General features: G+C 34.4%; 2 protein-coding genes across 2 annotated transcripts; both read left to right on the forward strand.

The window, feature by feature from the left end:
* Positions 1 to 469: 469 nt before the first annotated feature.
* Positions 470 to 18,385, forward strand: LOC106143628 (large neutral amino acids transporter small subunit 2). The gene is made up of 7 exons (XM_013345757.2): positions 470 to 853; positions 3,878 to 4,176; positions 9,078 to 9,203; positions 10,175 to 10,316; positions 15,467 to 15,590; positions 16,456 to 16,656; positions 16,846 to 18,385. The coding sequence occupies exons 1-7, from the start codon at positions 711 to 713 to the stop codon at positions 17,245 to 17,247; spliced, it is 1,437 nt and encodes a 478-aa protein (XP_013201211.1). The 5' UTR covers positions 470 to 710; the 3' UTR covers positions 17,248 to 18,385.
* Positions 18,386 to 19,357: 972 nt separating this feature from the next.
* LOC106143668 (NADH-ubiquinone oxidoreductase 49 kDa subunit) lies at positions 19,358 to 21,358 on the forward strand. The gene has a single exon (XM_013345803.2). It carries the CDS (start codon positions 19,962 to 19,964, stop codon positions 21,327 to 21,329), a length of 1,368 nt encoding a protein of 455 aa, XP_013201257.1. The 5' UTR covers positions 19,358 to 19,961; the 3' UTR covers positions 21,330 to 21,358.
* The last annotated feature ends 786 nt before the right edge of the window (positions 21,359 to 22,144 follow it).

Here is a 22,144-nt window from a genome sequence, read left to right on the forward strand (position 1 = left end):
CTGTATAAAAACTTTCTCACAAGAAAGTATTTTTAAAAATAGTTACGGTCGTCAGTCGAATTATGACCATGACATAGAAATGTAAACGCTTTCATGCGGGTCTCCATAATTGTACTTACTTACCTAGTTGAAGCAAATAAATACGCTGTCCATGACTGAAAATTGTTAAAATTTGCATCGACCTTCTTTCCATATGGCGCTTGACGCAGACGTTGGCGAGTATTTCATCATCGTTCGTCGCAAGCCCATGATTGATGGGTGTTTCACTTTGTTGAGTGAGGACATTATTTATTTAGCTATCCTTTACCAGGTGTTTCAGGTTTTAGATCACAGGTTTCCATTCTCGTTTGCCAGTTGTCCCTATCGAAAGCCCGGGAGGGGGTTTTTCTGCGTCTCTTTCCGGTACATAGGTGTTTTGCGACGCTATCTCTACATGTAGCGGTCGCCCCGCAATCCACAAGTCCTCAAATTCACATGCGCCGTGGCGACTGTTCGGCGGAGTCGTATCGCGGCATTTGACGTCAACAAGTTACTAGTTCGCCCGTAAAAATGGTAACAGAAAATGATTCAGTCGTCTAAGAGAATCCGTGGTGTGTACAGTGGCTAGTATCCTGCGGGAACAAGTAACGTGCCAGCCGCGGGCTATTCATTCACTTCACAGTTAGTAACACGTGCGTGTGTAAACCGGTGCGTGATTGATTTTTTGCGGAATGGGCGAAGAATCCCAAGCCGACGACGGTAAAGTTGTATTAAAACGTAAAATAACGTTATTTAATGGAGTGGGTATCATTATTGGGACTATTATTGGCTCCGGGATTTTTATTTCTCCGACCGGCGTGTTTTTGAATACTAAGTAAGTACTTATTTCATGGAAACATAAAGCATGAGTGCATAAAGGTTTATAATACCTACTAAGTTTTTCACTTTCAGTCTTCTTCTATGATAGATAAGCCGGAAAGGGATTTTGGAAAGTTTTGTAGTAAGTAGTTTGCCAATAAATTAAATAATATTTCATGTGAATAGTAATGCCGAGTGTCTTTAATGGTAACTGGGAAAAACTTCAGAAAGAAATATATATGCAGTTGCGATTTAAAAACTTAAATAAGTAGGTAGAAAATAATACTCGTAAGAAAACTAAGTCGTGTATTTAAAAAACAACCCTACCTATTCGTTTAGGTATACTTAATTAAAGATATAATTTTGATTCAAGTTATGAAAATATCGTTTAATATTATGACGGCATTATCTTTCACAAGAATTTAAATTTCGCTTAGGTAGTATCGAAGTTTAGGTAGAAAATTAAGGAATAAGTACGGTCTTACACTTTAGTTGGTCTTTGTCTTTGAATAACGGCCTGTCTACTTACCTGTTATAGGTAGGTACCTAACCTGGGTCTTTTTAAAAATAATCTATAACTAATTTACGTGCTAGCTACGTAGATGATTGAGCCTCAAAAGTATAGTGATTACATGAGCCGCAATCAAACTATGGAAAGTTACAGTATGATAGGTACCTAAGTACTATATTTACATTGGTAGATTTTATACAAACTTATGTCGCGTTTTTTGTCGCAAGATGTACCTAACTAGTTACCTACTGAACAATGCAAGTGCAACAAGTATGCTACTCTATGTTGTCACACAGTTGTCCTTCAATTAATTATTTATGGGCCTAACTATTGGTTTAAAACTTGTAAGAGATCAGGAAGCGGGTGTAAACTCATCCATTACGGAATAGACAGTCAATGGTAACAAGACTCGGAGGCACTCAGCTAGGTGTCTTTACGAAGGAATTGAGATTCAGAAGGTTAGAACGTTGCCGGCCAAGACTGCGAGAAGTAATCAGGTAGGCAGGTAAATAGCTGGCTGTGGCACACCTTTTTTTCTTAGCTACCGGACCAGCATAGCAGTTATAAAGATTTGTCGACATAATTCTATACTGTATCTACGCTGTCTATATCGAGGTTAACTGCAAACTGGGTGCTAACAGCATGGACTTGTTAGGAAGGTACTTTACATACCTATCTACTGGTAGGTCGCTGAACGCTAAACGTCCGACTTGGCAACGAGTCCAAGGTTGAATTTTAACAGAAAATTTCGAGACCATCTCTTAATGCGAATATATATCCTAGTTTTGACCGAAAATATTACTAATTTTAAAAAAATATCTACTTTTATTAACTGCTTTCAAAGAAAGGTGGTTCTCAGTTTGACCTGAATGTACTCGTATGTATGTATGTTTCCGAAATCTCGCGTTCCGCTGAACCGATTTTGATACAGTTTTAAGAAAAGATAGTAGTAGTATATCAGTAGTTCCTGAGATTAGCGCGTTCAAATAAACAAACTCTTCAGCTTTATAATATTAGTATAGATGTGCTGAAATCTGTAATCCCAAATTACCAATATTACCTATCACAGAGCTTAAAGGAATTCCGATAAATTTCAAAGTTGACGGAAGCCCCGGACAAAAGTCACTTACAAAACGATATCAAGATCATACGAAAATTAAAAAGAGTGTTTAGGTATGTACTTACCTAATTTATCTAATCTTTTTGAACAAAGCATAGACACCGATATATACATACTCATAAACAAAAAAAGTTATGAACAACAATCTTCTGAGAATGCATTGCCATCGTTTGCATAAAATTTAATATCAAGTTGCGTTCTTTGTAAGTAACTATATTAAATTATTTATTTAACTACTACATAAGTACTACAGTCCATACTTTGTCGCAATAAACGTTTGGAAAACTAAAATAAGTTACTTACACTTTTTTGTAATCATAACATAGGTAATCTTATATTATTTCAAAGAATTTCGATCTGATTTTATAATAAAATATGGATTTATCCAGTACCTACCTATTTTTTGTAATTAAATGACATACCTATAAATCAACAGTCAAGGATTATGCAGAATGCACCTGAAATTGTATAGGTTTTAAGAAAATGAAAAGAACAAAGGAAACTTTATAAATTCTCTAAGATATACAACTTTTTCTACAACTTTATTGATCCAAAGATCATGTTTATAATACACAATGACAAGCTTACATCAGTAGAACTAGTAGACCATGGTCTTTGGAATCCTTGCACGCAGGTCATAGTTTGTATATAAGTTTAGGTAAATAGAAAACGTTATGTATGTCCTGTAAATTAGTCAGGATTCATTTGTATTTATCGAAATAACTTCGTAAGTAAGTACAAATTTTAGCTCTAAGTAATCTATTAATTTGTTTAAATAACAGTAGATTGATTTATGTAGTTGTAAAAATATTCTTCAACACAATAAAAACTTATTGGTTGCTTATTAATGTAAGTACCTAATACATAAATATTGGTACAAGTGTACTCTACGAACGGTTTAATATTTTTCCTTATACCAAAGTAGTTTGTTTAATGTAGTTAAGCACGTATTTACCTAAGCATGTAATGGACATTATTTTCACTAAAGATTAAAGAAAACGTTTTTCTTAAAATCGCAGTCTGTTTGGTTAGTTGATTAATTTTAAATGTATTTATTTTCTCTATATAAATATATACTTAGTACATATTCATAAATAGGTATCTAAAATGTTCAAATTTTTTTTATACTTTCTGTTTCATTGTTAAGTCTTCTGAATTCTTACCAATATTGAGATAAAAACGGTTGTACATTTACCTGTCACTTTTAGGTAAAATTAACCTATACTTAGATAATGAGTAAACTCAGTTTTGCCCACTGTTGGGTCATGTACTGTTGGACAGGTAGAGGTAGGACCGCCTATGAGGTCTTGCCTCTACCTGTCCAAATAGAGCGCAAACAATGCCAAGACGATGAAGCTAAGGCAGTTTTATGAAACAAATTTGTAAACTTAAATCTATATTGTCATCAGGTCAGTCGCAGCATCATTGTTAATATGGCTGTTCAGCGGTCTCCTGTCCACCCTCGGCGCTCTCTGCTACGCCGAACTCGGCACCTCCATCACCAGGTCAGGCGGAGACTACGCCTACATCTACACAGCATTCGGACCCCTACCAGCTTTCCTAAGGCTATGGATAGCGCTCCTCATCATCAGGCCCACCACGCAGGCCATCGTGGCCTTGACCTTTGGCCAGTACGTCTCCAAGATCTTCTTCCCTGAGTGTGACCCGCCTGAGAACGCGATCCGGCTGCTGGCAGCTGTTTGTTTATGTAAGTAACTATTATTTATAGGTGTCCTCGGGTTAAGTTATCGTAATTTCGCCTCCACAATGTTCTTTAGAGATAAATGGTCAAAGTTGATATGGGTTGCTAAGTTTCGTTTAGGTATTTGTTTATACCTATTCATTTTAGAAACCGCCAGCTTTGTATACGATGTGCTAAGAATTAATTATTGAGCCAACTAATTAAATAAATGTATTTCATTTAGGTGGCCAAATAAGTATTATTGCGCAAATAAAATTTTACGTATACATACGTATAGTCACGTCTATATCCCTTGCAGGGTATACAGAGCCAAAAGCCTGAAAAGCCACGTTCAGCTGTATGGCGTCATGATAGTATTGAGATTCAACAATTATAACATAATAGCAAATTGACATGACGACGGTCAATTATCTTGTATTTTACTATAACTAAATGTAGTTTTTCTAAAAGTATCTAGTTTTAATTGTAAATTCATAGTCCATACCAAGGTAAGACTTGTTGGAATTCAATCAGTCCTTTCAATACCTGCCATTTCAATGTAAATTATAATGTTTCTTTTTTTGAAAACTTGTTTGATCCTTTACATTCGAATCAAAATGTTATAAGAAAATGGAATAACTATTTACCTAATTTATGTCCCAACCCCGTTGGAAGTATAATATTGCAATACTTAACGCAACAACTGCGTGGGAAACAGAGATCGTTACACTCTTAAGGTTATTTAATCGATAACGGCCATTTCTCGATACATTGTGTCCTATCTTTGTGTCTAAATTAAAGTTGCACACTCTCCGAGCAATGAAATCATCGATATACAGGGATGGTTCCGGCGATAAATTGCGGGCAATGTACTGGGTCTGACTCCTTATTGACTTCTGACACTTAAACGATGGAAGATCACCATATCCAATAAATAGGTGCGTTAACGAGTGACAACTTAATAAAATTGTTTACCAGTCTGAGAATGCGACTGATGTTTTGGCGAGAGAATGTAGGTGACAAAGATGTTTTGATTGAAATCATTGTCTTTCTCGCGTAAACACAGTTTGTAAGATGATACGCATCTAATATCTTTGGGATACACAAAGTTTTGAATTGGAGAAGGCTTGTCGTACAGTTGGCATATTTAGTTGTAAAAAAAGGTAAACATTATCATCTGCAGCAAAAGTCCTAGTTGGGGTCCGCTATCCGACATTTCTGTTATCACTTTGTCCTGTCTGCAGCTTCTTTAGTTTTAAGAGCACTGCGCACGTTCATCATCTTTCGCTACGTTAAGCTAGGATTTTTTGCACTACCCCTGGACCGGACAAGAATGGCAAAGCTAGATGTTTGTTCCACAGATAGTTTTTAGGCATCCGCAAGGCGAACAATAAAACTAAAGAAAAAAAGCAATAAAATAACGTAGAAAAAAACGACAATCCCATTGCTTCCAAGTCACATTTGTGTTATGATTATGACCGGATCTATTGGCTGGACCCTTACTCTCAACGTTCCACTGCAGTACTTGTGGTTGAATAGACAGCCCACAACAATCGTCCTCGTTATTCCGCTGGTATTGTTATATTACCACTTGCCATGCATTTCATCAAATTACATTTTGTGTGAGTAGAGACAAAGACGACATTTAAATCCTCTAAAGATATGGTGTAATCCTCTATGGTGTACAGTTGAATATTCCACGCTGTGTAAAGTCGTAATAGTATAATAAAATAAGTATAATAACTGCGACAAGTGTAAAATCTAGTATAAAGCATAATGTAGAGTCGAAAAATCATACTGAAAAAAATTATCATTGAAAATAACTGAAGTAAAATATTAAATTTTCAACATGTACAGCCATTCCACCCAATATTTAAACTTTCCCATACTAAGACCGATCAAATGAGCAACCAATTTTGTATGGGAGAGTAAATTTTATATTTCACTTTTTGCTATGAATTTGTTTTTATGGAAACCTATTCAGTTTCATTTAAAGCTAGTAACTTAAACTAATATAATGTGGAGTTTAAAAGTCGGCTCCGCGAAATCAATATTAAAAACTTTAGTTAATTGCAAAATTATCTGAGGTACAATGTGGAGTCGACTTGACTCTACTGCTACAACTTATCTAAAATAGGAGGTAGAGTTGACGCTTTAAACTTATCTTGAAAAAGCGACTATAAATACCCTAGTTTCAATGAATGTATTTGTTTTATTTGCACAAAACAGAGCCTTGCTCTACCGGAGTTCGAATGCAGTGTTAATTGACAGGGGTTAGTACGAGTAGTTCAGAAACTTGTTTTAATTTATGACTTCGAATGTGAAGCGATCGCGAATAATTTAGCTGTATGTATACTGTATAGTGCTTTTAGTAGCTACAGGTACGATCCACTATTATTTTATTCTATTATAAAGTTTAGACGATCTATATCGTTACCAAACTTTAGTAGTATTTACTTTATTATATAATGTACTTATTTAATTTTTGTGTGTCCTTCTCGAAGAGTTTTTTATTTATTGAGTTTATTATTTTAAAAGTTTTATAATCATCTATGAAAAAAAGAGATTTTTTGTTTGTTTGTTTGTAATATCTTTATTGCATAGAAATTTACACAGTAACAAGAAAATAGTACAAAGTTATAAAATAAACAAATCACTAGCAATGGCGGACTTATCCCATAAAGGGATCTCTTCCAGTCAACCGGCAAAACAATAAAGGAACTAAATAATTCAGTAAAAAGCGGCAAGTCACTGTGTTTTTAGCAACAATATAATAATATACTAACAGAAATACATATATAGACATATACCTATCCACTAAATATATATGTATAAACTTATAATAAATAAATAAACTTATTTAAATAAAATAAAGATTTTTTAAATTTAATTACCTAAAAGTTATACAATAATGTGTTATTTATGAAATAAATAGATAGAGATAGAGACGTACCTGTAGCTACTAAAAGCACTATACAGTATACATACAGCTAAATTATTCGCGATCGCTTCACATTCGAAGTCATAAATTACCTTTTAAATTACCGTGGATAAGCATCCTAATTATTTTTAAGGCCGTTTCATTTATCAGATTATAATTGCTTTCAGAGACTAAATGATTTTTATTTTAAATTTTTACATATGTAAACGTAAACCGACACTTTGATAAATATTTTTCGACAATACAACAGTCTAGACTTTCATTAGGCATTAAGTTTATAGACAATAATTAAATGAATGTAACAAACATTATGATAATATTCTGAAAGTTTGTCAACAATCTATGTAAAAGGACTAATATTTGTTTTGTTTATAATATCGGTTAATGACATTTTACATCACTTACACTTTCTGTAATCGGTTTTCTTAATGGTGTTGTAATTACTTATGTCATTAGGCGTTCTTGCTAGATCATCGTTGATAGTATTAAGTGCAGTACATCATATCCGTTCTATATTTAATTCGTTTGAATTTTCATAATATTTGGTGCGGGTGGGTGCAACTGGGAACATGATAAAGATAAGAAAAGCGACACTGCTTTTTACTACGCTTTATAATACTTATGCGCATTGATTTAAAAAGCTTTTTATCCGTCTAGAGATTAAAAACGAAACTGAATTTAAATTTCAAGACTTACTATGTCTCTACGGAATATCTTCTGTATTTTGTTGTTTGTAGTCTCTATAACTGATAAAGCTATAAATTCTCATTATGCGGCTTATTGCTGGGCGTAGTAGGTTAGGTACTAGCGAGGTGCAACAATTTTATAAATTGCTGTGAATTTCCTTTAAAAGCTAGCCGTGGGCGGCTAGCGGATCTCGGGCTCGATGAATAAGTGTGGTATCCGATAATTCCCTTGATTGCATTGCGCCTCGAACTCTTGGGAGCAGAGCGGCGGACGCACCCACTTAACCTAATTATTGACAAGGGAAGTTACTCCATCTTGAAGCGAGACTCCGTTAGCAAATGCTGCCTAGCTCTGACGCTGTAATTGAGTCTTTCAATTAGCCTGAAACTGAGATTTATATGTAAGTACGGTATATGACTAAGATATACAGGCGAGTGTAACTGGAACAAAATTTGAATGGTCGAATATACCTACTACTTGCGTAGATAAAATTATTGATATTTTTGGAAAGGTTTGGTTTTAAATAAATCGGCGACCTTTCTTGAACTGTATGAATCTAATGGAACAACGATAACGAAATAGATTTTTTACATATCAAACAGGCGAAATATTAAGGCTAACCGTCATAATAACCAACAGTAATCCACTTCTATTGGAACCTCCTCACGTAAAACAATTGTTTTTATCGTAGATACGATAACGTAGAGAACACGAGCTAAGATAATGTAAAAATATCTTTAAAAAAATGTGTACGATTTTAGGCTGATCCGTCTCGTAACATGTGTTTCTCGTACAATAGAGCTTATCTTCAATTGTCTGGTGTCTGATAGAGTAATATTGAGGGGATTACTTCCGCTGGTAGGTAGTAAAAAATGTCAAAATCTTATCAACCATTGTGCCTCAACTTTAATCCGTCTGATAAGTAAAATAATAATATTGATTACCTATTTGTATACAAATGAGTACTCTACACAAATTTTAGACTTCTTTTCTCAACTGAATTATTTTCTTAGTAATTTTTTCACTGTTTTTCTTGACACGGGCTTAGTAGGTATATACATATTGTCTACATAAAGGTTCTCTTTTTATTAAGCCCTATAAAATTAAATTTATTTCTGGATGAATGGTTTTATATGTTCTTCTCAGAACTTGTGCCGCGTTTTAGTAACTGTGCTTGCATCTGCCAACGTCCAACCAAATATTATGTTATGCGTATTTAAGTTGGTTCTTATTGAACCACTGCAGCATTTATCCAAGATATTGCGATTTATATGACAAATCAAGAACTTTTTGTCAACAGGTATTCTGACTGCCATCAACTGCATCAGCGTGCGTTGGACGATGAGGATACAAGACGTGTTCACCACCTCCAAACTTTTGGCCCTTATTGTTATTATTATCTCCGGAATTTATTACATTTGCGCAGGTAAAACTTTGCTTTTTGGTCTTTATCTTTATGTTTTAGAATAGTCAACAGTATCTAAATTATCACGTCATAGAGTTCTGCAGAATTACTTGATGTGCAGCTAAACAAGCGAGTATGGTCAACACTAGCATAAAACAACATACATACATATTTTTTATCAGCAGCGTAGCATAAACCGTATGCAATCGAACTCAATTTGTTCTGGTTTTAAGATTACTAATAAGCATAATTGTAGTTGATGATGAATCAGTAGATTTGCATTTGCATCATTTCTTCGGTTAGCTATCTATGTTTACTAAGAAACATTTCAATCAACTTGCCTTAAAAAAGTAGGGATACGCGTTTGAATCTAGAAATAATTCCAGTATCCGTTTAGTTCGTCGTAATTCAATACTTTAATTATTTCTGCGGTATTAACACAACTCGGCTCTTGTTACCTACAGAAGGTCCATTGAATTATTCATTGTATTCAACAAGTCGTTAGCGAAGACTGAGACCGTCTTAAATTATGTATAAAATGAGTTTGCTTCGAGAAAGCTTGCCCATCTATGTGTTACGCAATAAATTGATTGGTCCACTTTGATAAGAGCGCTCTTTGTATGATAATTGAATTAATATTTATTGATTTGTCTGTCTATTAATCATACTATATTTTTTTTAAAGTAAGACTTTAAGATATTTAAGACGAAGAAAATTTATTATGAAATCGAAAAAATATTCAATAGATCAATCATTCATCAAACGGATCCTTGAATATTTTAATACATTCAAGCTTTTATGGCCATTCTTACCTACCTACATATAACTGTATATATAGAACTTCTTTTCTGAGGATTGAAATACGATCCTATGCTCCATTCTCCTCTGAAATAGACTGAGGTTGTCTTTTCATAGTATATATGCTAGAACAGAATCTGCTTTTACCAGACTTGGGGTGATATAACTAATTATAATTAATCTGGTACCTACAGGTAATACGGAGAACTTTGAAAGACCTTTTGAGGGCGACTATAGCGCGGGAAATATAGCGCTAGCTTTCTATTCCGGCCTCTTTGCATTTGGTGGTTGGAATTATTTAAATTTCGTTACTGAAGAACTACAAGATCCTTACAAGTAAGTACATTTATTTAGTTGTGGCAATTCTCATGGCTAATGAAACATCCCTAAAATAAGATATATGCATGCCGAATTCCAGTAAATGTTCAAATATTTAGTTCATGAGTTTATTTGAGGCTTTTGGTTTGGCTTTGTTTCTTCAACTTTCAATTAAATTTTTAGTAATCAATATGACAACAGGTGCACGATTATCTCTGTACTACCGTAATATCAATAATGTTTATGAATATGTAAACGTATTAAAAAAATATCAGCAACTTAATAGCTCATATGCGAGCACTGAGTAATGAAGTGCTTATGCTTTTTTTCTTCCGTGTCCGTGATATGTTATCTTTTTCATGCCCCATACTTTGATAACAGTTTATAACGTATCTACGAGTACTTTACGTCACATACTATCAGTGTTATCAACTAGATTCACAGGTATTTTCTATTGAAGGTGATTCATTTTAATTCCTGTCTATTTTTAGACATCGCATAAAAAGTTACGACCAAAATAGCATGAACACGAAGTTAATCCGTGTAGGTAAAGTTTTTTAAAACCGATCTGAGTTTAAAATGAAGTTCAATATCGTTAAAAAACTATATAGTTACTTACCTATGTGCAAAAAATCAGTTTTTGTACGTTCGTTCAAAGACAAGTACTACTTATAATTACCTATTTTTTTAACAGCGGTGCACCTGTCACTACTAAACTTCAATATTATACCCAAAAAGGTACATACCTGCAATAATAAGAATGTGCACCAAAAAAAGTCCTACGTAATTCGAAAAAGACAAGTAAAAGAACTATAAAAGAATAAGGCGATAGAACATTGTATACGAACGTAGTCTCACAATAAGCTTCGTTGTATTTGATCACGTTTTGATACTATTCTACGATTTTACCCCGATGTATCGCTCTGATTTCGAATAGCTCTCACTGAAGAACGAAGAGCTATTCGAAATCAGATCACGGTATCATTACCGTAGGTATATCTAAATCTTAATAAGTTGTCATTACGTATCTCGTTTTCTATGTGAAAACATATTTTGAGGCTGCACAAAGGACACACATTTTGCATTGTTAGAGAAAATACATATTGCTAAACCTACCTTTCACTCTTTATAAAAGACCACAATACTATAACGTGGTTGTAGTACGACCTTGACCCACTGAATTTTAATAGTACCTACCTACTTAAGACAACAAAAGGTTGCTTGTTAGTTCGACTAACTAGAGAGTGTAAATTTTACTTTTATTGTACCTTATTTTTTGACAAACCATAGAAAATATTACATTAGGTTAACTTGTATTTCTGTGAGGCATACCAAATGACGGTTTATTTAAGTGCCTACATATTTCTTTCTTCTTTGCAAAATCTACCTACCGGTAGTTATTGGATAGAACCCCTTAAAGTATACGAGTATTGTTAGGGGTTTCTGGTTTTGTGAACATTAATTTAATTCCAAGAAATCAAGAATTGTTCCATGTTTATGTCGACCATGAACCACGTGCAATATAGGCGAGTGTTGCGTCATCCATCTAGTACGAATTGGTCCTCGTAAAAGACGGTCCGATGCTTCTAAGGTTGTTTGCCACTGGCTTGCCAAAAAGGGGAACGATGTCGGATCGTTAATAAAGTCGGAAAGATACTACTATGGTATATTCAGAGAATCGTAATTTGATAAATATAAAATTGTGAAATACCTATAACAACTTTTTATTAAGTACTTTTATATATAAACTAGCTTTCCGCCCGCGGCTTCGCCCACGTGTAATTCGGTTATATATAGCGTTTTTTAATGATCTCGACAGGGCTTTTTCTTCCACAGGCTGAAATCTTGTTACAACTGGAATTAAATATAGCCTGTGTTACTCAGGGATGATGTAGCTTTCTAATGGTGAATGTTTGAAATCGATTCAGTAGTTTCGGAGTTTATCGATTACATGTGTAAACAAACAAACATATAAAAAAATAGATTGTTCCTCTTTATAATATTAGTATACATACAAATCTATATAGAAAAAGTAAAGCGAGACAAAATCATCGTCTCAAAAGAAAAAAAAAACAGGATTTATAGGACGAAGAGGCCTTACAGGATTTCCTTCTGTTTAAGTATTTGCGTCTGATAGTCATCATCCCATGTGAATGAGCTGATGATGGAAAGTACAACTCCTCAACGGTTAGGAGTTGAAAGAAAATTCTTACGAAGTTATACGTACATGTGAGGCTATTAGGTTGACCTGATAATAAAAAGTAAATCTCATTAACGTTAAGAATTTAGGTGAAAATGGATGCGGACAAATTTCGTCTCTTCACTTGTTTCCTTTTAGCTGTTTGTATGGGTAGTGTTAACACAAAATAGGGATTTAAAGGCGTGATGTTATTAATGTTATGCATGTATGTACATAATTATGTATGTTAAAGAGACGACTGAAAGTTGTCATACAAAGTCTTTTTTTTAAGGATGGGAAATCATCAAATGACCTCTCCCGCTCTGGGTGGAACGGAAGGGAGTGTCAGACTTTTACTGACTAAAACCCACCTCGTTCCTTCAGTTGCCCTTTGCGTTCCGGGGCCACGGTATCTCGTTAGAACTTTCCCGCAGCCCCGGCTCAGTTTATCCCGTTTCCCCCCCTTGGGGGTTGACATTTCAAAAATCCCTTCTTAGTGCTCACTTATGTTACTAAAGGAACCTCTGTTCAAAATCTCAGACTCCTATACCGAGCGGTTTCGGCTGTGCGTTAATAAATCAGTCACCCAATCGCACCCCCTAAATCACGATTGGAGGGTAGTTTGAAAAAACTTATAATGTCAAACATATTTACTTGCCTATGTACGTGTTCATGCCAAGTTTCAAGTTTATAAACCCAAGGAATAAGATTTTTCATAGAAACGTTTTTACCCCTTTTCCCCCCCTTGGGGGTTGAATTTCCAAAAATCCTTTCTTAGTGCTCACTTATGTTACTAAAGGAACCTCTGTTCAAAATCTCAGACTCCTATACCGAGCGGTTTCGGCTGTGCGTTAATAAATCAGTCACCCAATCGCACCCCCTAAATCACGATTGGAGGGTAGTTTGAAAAAACTTATAATGTCAAACATATTTACTTGCCTATGTACGTGTTCATGCCAAGTTTCAAGTTTATAAACCCAAGGAATAAGATTTTTCATAGAAACGTTTTTACCCCTTTTCCCCCCCTTGGGGGTTGAATTTCCAAAAATCCTTTCTTAGTGCTCCCCTACATATCCCAAGGAACCTACATTCCAAATTTCAGCTGTCTACGACCAGTAGTTTCGACTGTGCGTTGTCTGTCAGTCAGTCACTCAGTAACGGAAGAGTTTTATATATATAGATGTCTAATATAAAATAAATAATACAATACTAACATCATCTTATAGACCACTGTATTAAGGGCTAATGTTTAAATTGACATTCTATAATTAAAGATTACTTATACATTTTGTCGTATTGGACTTATCGAATTGTGGACAGTTCGCTTAGGTCATCGGTGGAAAACTACCTTATTATGAATCAAATGACAAATGCCATTGAGTGGCTCGCACGAGAGTTCCTCAAATATAGCTTAGGTTTCCCATTGCCTCTTAGTTGGATTGAGAGTTATTTGAAAGGGTTTGACAGTAAAGTTCATACATAGCTTTGTGATTCATGAGTTAATTACCTATTCCATGAATGGAAGACTGTTGCTCGATAGATTTGGTTGATTGAATTATGAAATAGCTTTACGATACACGGTAAAACTTGATGATAACTAAATTAACATTAAATCAGTAATAAAATGACGTCCTACATTACGTTAACGGTCACACTTACTTTAAATTTCCAGAATGCAATTTTCCCTATATTCTACCAATGTATGATTAACCATTTTAGGTAAATAAGTATATGGTTAATGTCATTATTGATTTTGAATAATAGCGAGATAAATTTATTTAAAACTTAAAGTTCCCAATACTGAGACAAAAAATGTAGTGTAACACGATAGAATAAAATAAATTGTTCTTTATTGAGCACTTTTCTTATTACATGAAATATTCATAGACGCCGAGAAGGCGTTGACTGAATGAATGGTAATTTATTCTTTCCGTTCCTTGATAACGAGAGCTTTGATAATACGAAAGTAAGATAACAGAATTTAGGCCATGGCCAAGAAACAGTTAAGACTAGTTTCCGTCTGCGGCTGTCTCTCACGCAGAGATTAGGTACTTTTCCGGGACAAAATGTACCTACTCTGAAAGTATCACGTAAATACTACGTATACTAGTTTTATAATTGGCAAATTTTGGGAACTAGTTATTCTTGTTGACCAGTCTTTGTGTTGTTTGTTAATATCATCACTAAGAAGGTACATGTAAAATAAATTCGACGCGATGCTTAACTTACGGCGAAAGTAGAACCAGTTTTCATTTTCTTTTTATGTATGCTTTTTATGTTAGTCGAGAAATACCTTTTGAGAAAGTTACTGCATTGCAAGGTGATTCGTTAGACACAAACTTTTGCGATTTTTATACGATTATAATTTTACTATGACTAATGTTTGGCACAAAGCCAACGTGGAATCCGCCTTCTCCATTCGTATATACATACATACTCCTTTTTACTCTAAATATAATTATAATCATGACTTCAATCATGTGTGTAATATGATCGTGGTTCCGATTCAAATTCTTAACGATAATTTTTTTAACGTAGGTTATTAATATTTATAATTTGTTAATAATAATTAATTATTAATAATACTATTGAAGAAGCTTAGAAAATAGAAAGTCGAGATGCTGCAGTGGAGTTATAAAAAATCCTTTCAGTCTTCGAAGCTGTGGGCTCTGCCTACCCCTTAAAGGATGAGGTTATATTTGTATTATATGTTGTTATGTGATGATAATGTGATCCAATATAAGCTGACTGAATTCAATATAACTATTTATCTAAAATTCTGCTGTTTCACATTTACTTATACATCTAACATAAGGTGGGATCTAGGTTTGATGTACTAAGTATTATATATTATTATATACTAAGATTTATTTATTATTAAAAAAGACCTATCTTATTCCACGAATTTATTAGAAAATAAAACCCGTATAATTCCTCGTCATCACGATACGAATACTGGGCATTCTCACACGATTCTTATTAATTTCAGGAATTTGCCGCGTGCCATATGGATTGCCATGCCGATGGTCACCATTATCTACGTGATGGCAAACTTAGCCTACTTTGCCGTCGTCACAAGAATGGAATTGATGTCGCTTGCTCCTGTAGCTAAAGTAAGAATTTTGGCTTGACCTAGGTCAGCTTAGTTATTTCCTGTTTATTTAAACAAAATTACTTGAAATCGTCTAGCGAGTTGTCGGTCCTCAATTCAAGAAACGTTAGAATGCGTAAATATAAGAACTCTCCAGTTCTCCAGCGATGAGTCTTGATGTATTGGTGAGAACATTTTAACCGGGTACCTTACCGATTCGATCACCGACGGTCGGTGGTCGTAACTAGTAATAATCATATAAATATTAAGTTCTATGTTTCTTTGACCTACTCAGCATACTTATAGCAAAATAATTGTAACCTCAAATCAATGTACTAATTTGCTTAACTTATCAAGTAGGTTTTATTTGTAAATTTAATTGTTTGTTTGTCCGACTACAAAGTGATATATCTCATTAATAATATAAATAAGAGCCATAAACTTAACTTGCAAATATAAATTTATTGATGCTTGGTACACAGCTATTATTAAAATTAGGAAATTTAACTAACTGATAAAATGTCCCAATATTATAAAATACACGAAACTATATCTAAGTAACGCGACGGTTGGTGGTTATAATGTATATCTACGTAATTAGGAGATCAGAAACATAAATAGGTAACACAGTAAGATATATAATAAAAAGAGGATTTAAGTTTTTTAAGAAATATTCTTTACGCAACTTGATTTATCGACACTCAAAGATAGAAAAGAATAAATCCGTTTAGTTTTATCTTAAGATTTCTTCTCTCTGCCCCTTCTAACCTTCTTATGGGTACAAAGTACGGTGGATCAGGAGATAGCTGTACACCTCGCCTTTATGGGATGTGGTCCAGGTATCTCCCACGCCGTGTAGTAGAAAGCACATAGATACAATATTTCAGATATTCGGAGACCACCTCTTTGGAGGATGGAGCTGGCTGATACCAGTATTCGTGGCGTTGTCCACTTTCGGCGGGGTCAATGGAGTTCTCTTCACATCAGCACGGCTGTTCGCCACGGGAGCACAAGAGGGACATATGCCTGCTTTCTTCTCACTTTTCCATATTGATAAGCAGACACCGATACCATCACTGATATTCACGGTGAGTTAAAATTGATTATTATTTCTTCTTTTAAATCTAATTCAAGTTTTGTTGGTTTTCTCCCCAATTGTTTAGGTTTCAGTTATACTTATATTTTTATTGATCAAATTTCAGAACCAGGTTAATTTTACCGCCTTACTGTGAAGTTGCTATAAAATTTAACTCATTTTGTCTTTTTCTGTTTTCCAGTGTTTCTTCTCCCTTCTCATGTTGACAACGAGCAACGTGTTCGATCTAATCAACTACTTCTCACAGATACTCTGGCTCTCAGTAGGAGCCTCCGTTGTGGGCATGCTGTGGCTCAGGCGGACCAAGCCTGACCTTCCACGCCCTATCAAAGTCAACATTATCATACCACTCCTCTTCCTCATTGCTATCGGATGCTTAGTCATTATTCCAGCTATCACAAACCCAAAGGACACAGCCATTGGGATAGCCATACTCCTTTCTGGTATACCAGTATATTATCTTTGTGTTAAATGGGAGAACAAACCCGACGCCTACAATAAATTTTCCACTGGCGTTCTAAGGTTCCTACAAAAACTTTGCTCATGTATTTATGTAGATTCATTAGAGAAGTTGTCGAATTGATTGAAAAGAAATTGTTTTGTTATGTACATAATATACAAATATATAAAGGACCAATATGTTATATGTGTATGACGCTTATTGTGATATTTTAAGACATTTAATAGACGAGCTTAAAACTATCCTTATATTATAAATGCGAATGTTTGGGGTATGTATGTATGGGTGTTTGTAACTCTTTCACGCAAATACAACTTAACTGATTACGCTGAATACCCAAAATAACATACTATAGGATACTTTTTATCCCGGAGTTCCAGCGGGATTGATTGTTACGTTATGATAGGGTTTCCACGCGGACTAAGTCGCGGGCGGCCTTTAGTACTACATAAATATCAAAGCATTGTGTGTCTTCATTATTCCGTAAATGCTGTGTGAGTTTGCTAGTATATAACAAAGTGAAAGTTATTTCTTGTGATTGTGTGTCTATAAACTAATAAACAATATACAATACTCGTTCTATTGTCTTAGATATACTAATTTATCTCAAAAATAAGAGTTATATTAGGTACTTATTACCTATTTGAGCCTAGTTTGGTATTATACCTAGTACATGTGAGTTAGACGATATTTATTAAATTTACGAAAAATATGAGAATTTTGGGTAAAATCTTTTTTTGGTTCAAGACTATTCAAGTAGTTTTACTTACATATTTGTTTAGTTATCTCTTTCTTGGTCTTCCTCTGTTATCTATTGTCTTTCTAATCTCGTCACGTACCTATATAATAATCGAACACATTCTCCTTATTTTTCTACATTTTGCGCTCTTAAAATACTCAAGGACAAAAACTTTAATAAAGCTAATTGATTGTTAAAATGTTACACAAGCATATTTTAACATTCAATTTAGAAAAATACTTAATTGTTATGGAACCTACGATATTTTTTAAGGAAATTTACTGTATCTCAAATTGTTAGTGTAATGTAATAATGTTTATATTAAAATCACACACATTACACTTTTAATATTTATTTTTATTTATAGACCCTTTTTTTATAAAACTGCCGCTTAGATGCAATAGTCAGTAAACTAATACGAACACACACTAGTACCTACCTACTTTTTCTTTCATTTATAATCCTTTGTTTACTTTGGACATACCTTATCAAATTTAGCTACGCAGGCATCCCTAAATTCAAAATGAGATCATATAAGTATATATACGTTACGTTGGTATACGCAATATACCAACTTATATTTTTTAGTTCTACTTATATAGCAGAAGAAAATATATTTATGGTATTAAAATTTATATATTTTATTTATTTTAAAAAAACTCAATACCTATCATAATTTACTCAGACATTAAAAACGCAAAAAAATACATAAGTAGTCGAATTCCTAACTTATTGCTCTCTGATATTATCTGAATGTTTTATGTTGTGTTTGTTGTTTTTAAGGATAAACAAAGGTGTCTGTGACGTAGGTAAATCTTAATTTATTTATTTATTTTACTGTATAAACTTAGATATATGTATAAAAACTTGAACATTTAATAAGCGCCTAATGGTACATATAGGTAGGTATGCACTGAACACAAAATTATCAAAGACTAGTTGGGGTAGCGTGGGGCTTCCCTTCTAGAAAAAAGTATTGCTTAATTTATTCCTTAATGTATATAATACATACATACAAAAATACGAATGTTTTCTCTTTATTGTTGGTGTGGATATATTTTTTGCATGGTTTCCTAAGGGTTTGCTTTGAAAAGAGCATGCTATATAACTAGATGTAACAAGTTTGTTAATAATCGAAGACATTCCTTAATAAACACCTCAAAAATTACAATAAATTAAGTAACACAAATTTAGTTTAATTCATTATATTTTTATAAGGAATTTTATATCATTACATTTACACAAGTTTTGATACCGATGTATATTATTGTTAGAAATAACTTTTTATATTTATCTTCATTTATTCAGATAAGAATTTCCATAGATTTATTCACCGAATAAATAATTGAAATATGTAAGTATTTTTTATACTAAAGTAGTAGGTACTAAAATAAAAATATGCCTGATCAAAAAAGTTGCATCGTAACGTTATTGCTTACTTATTATTTTACGCGTAAGTTTATCAATTAACGGAAATGTGGACTTCAAATAAACTTTCTAGGAAATTTATAAACTTACGGTTCTTGTTATTTTCCGGTGACACATATACGTTCAAACTAAATTTTTGTTTGTCATTTATTCTACTACTACTACTACTAATACCAGGACCACACGGCTCATCAGAAGAGGACCACTCTATATAGGATTCCCGAGGATGTTGTAAAAAACGACTAAGGTAAAGGCTGAAACTTGGGATTCTTCTTGTACTTAGATGAAAGGCTAGCAATCTGTCACTATTTGAATCTCAATTCCGTCATCAAGCCATACAGCTAAACACGGTATTTTAGTAATTTTAAGACTTTTGGCTCTGTTTTTAAGTTGTAGTAGAAGCGCGGAAGCAGTCTATTATTTACGGAAATTCGTATACATCTACGCGTGAATATAAAAAAAAAAAACAAATACCCGTGAATGATAAATCTATGCGTTGTAACAAATTTTATAGTGTCCTGCACTGAGTAAATGAAAATAATAAAAACCTTTTTGATTAGATATCTACATGAAAAAAAGCTGTTGTCAAGGGCAACTACAGTAAAATAAAAGAAATAGTTCAATTTGAATTGATATCAATTGCCTCTTATTTTTGTAAAGTTTTCAAAAAATGCAACATTTAGTTCGTTGTTTCTGTAAGAAAACTATCAATTTTCGTTATTTTACAATAAATTATCCTATGTTCGGGCATAGATGGTTTCCCGATCCAGCGTATGTAAAACAGTTTGAAGGAACCGTCATGTTCCCAAGTGAAACTACGGAGAAGTACTATAGAAAGATATACAATTCCATGTTGAAACCAGTGGAACGAAAACTACAGAATATGTGGATTAATTTTGGTCCTCAACATCCTGCCGCTCATGGCGTTCTCCGTCTCATACTGGAACTGGATGGAGAAACTGTAGTTAGGGCCGACTCGCACATCGGATTTCTACATCGAGCGACCGAGAAACTAATGGAAAACAAACATTATAACCAAAGCTTGCCATATATGGATCGAATGGACTATGTCTCTACGATCTCTAATGAAGTCGGCTTTTGCATAGCAGTTGAAACATTACTGAATATAGAAGTACCTCCAAGAGCTAAAGCCATACGTGTTTTGGGGAACGAGCTGTGTCGAATAGCAAACCATTTACTCAATATATCGGGCACAATTTTAGATGCAGGTGGTATCACACCTTTTTTTTGGATGTGCGAAGAACGAGAAAAAATTTACGAGTTATTTGAAAGGCTGTGTGGTGCTCGAGTTCATTGCGCATACGTGCGTCCCGGTGGCGTGTCTCAAGATATGCCTATTGGTTTTATGGATGATGTTCATGAATTGTGCATGAAGATGGGTGAACGCTGTGATGAAACAGAAGATGTAGCGACTGGCAACAGGCTTTATTATGCTAGGACTGCTGGTATCGGAGTACTCACTGCGCATGATGCCATTAGTTTAGGATTTACGGGGCCTATGTTACGATGTACCGGTGTAAAATGGGACATAAGAATTGCTCACCCATATGATGGTTATGATTTGTACGAATTTGATGCTGTTGTGGGAACTTTTGGTGATAGTTACGATCGCCATTTGCTGCGTTTGGAAGAACTGCGGCAGTCCCTGCGAATTATCGATCAAGTAATTAATACAATGCCCGAGGGTGAAGTTAAGACCGACGACTCCAAAATATGTCTCCCTTCTAGGAAAGAGATGAAAACGTCTATGGAATCACTCATTCATCATTTCAAGTTGTGCACTGAAGGTTACCCTGTACCTCCTGGATCTACTTATGCTGCGGTTGAATGTCCGAAAGGCGAATTAGGTGTATATATGGTAGCTGACGGTACATCGAAACCTTACAGGGTTCATTTGAGACCTTGTTCATATACACATCTAATGGCACTCTCGGTAATGGCGCCTAAATTGATGCTTTCTGATGTAGCTGTACTTATTGCCACTATAGATATTGTATTTGGCGATATAGATCGTTGATTTTTCACAAAAATGTATTCCTCCTCAGCTGCGTGGCAGAATAAATTATAATGTCCTATCTTCTTACCTATGTAGGTAAGTAGGTAGTAATAAATATGTATTTATTCAATTAAATATTTAATTTAAAAATAATATCTTGTATTTATTAATTGTAGACTGTACTGACTGACCTAACTACCTATCGAAGTACACAGTCTTGTAGATACCTTATAAGATAGAATGCCAACTCAACATGTTGAGAGCAATTAGAGAAAAAATATTATATTTTGATGGCTAACATTGAAAGAACATACATACATACATACATAAAATCACGCCTCTTTCTCGGAGGGGTAGGCAGAGACTACCTCTTTCCACTTGCCAAGATCTCTGCATACTTCCTTCGCTTCATCCACATTCATAACTCTCTTTATACAAGCTCGGCGGTTTCGGGTACTTTTGACCTGACCCTTTACCAGGACGTCCTTAATTTGATCAAGATACGTTCGTCTAGGTCTTCCCACTCCGACCTTTCCCTCCATACTCTCCTTGTAAATCTGCTTAGTCAACCTGCTTTCATTCATCCTCTCCACATGACCGAACCATCTTAACATACCTTTTCTATTCCTGTAACTACATCTTCTTTCACATCACAACATTCCCTTATCACGCTGTTCCTTATCCGGTCACTCAATTTCACACCCAACATACTCCTTAACGCTCTTATTTCCACTGCATTTATTCTGCTTTCGTGCTTCTTTTGCCATACCCAACTTTCACTCCCATACATTAATGTCGGGACCAACACGCCCCTGTGCACAGCCAGTCGAGCCTTT

The sequence above is a fragment of the Amyelois transitella genome, chromosome 2, assembly GCF_032362555.1.
Source record: "Amyelois transitella isolate CPQ chromosome 2, ilAmyTran1.1, whole genome shotgun sequence".
In the NCBI taxonomy this organism is placed as follows: Eukaryota; Metazoa; Arthropoda; class Insecta; order Lepidoptera; family Pyralidae; genus Amyelois; species Amyelois transitella.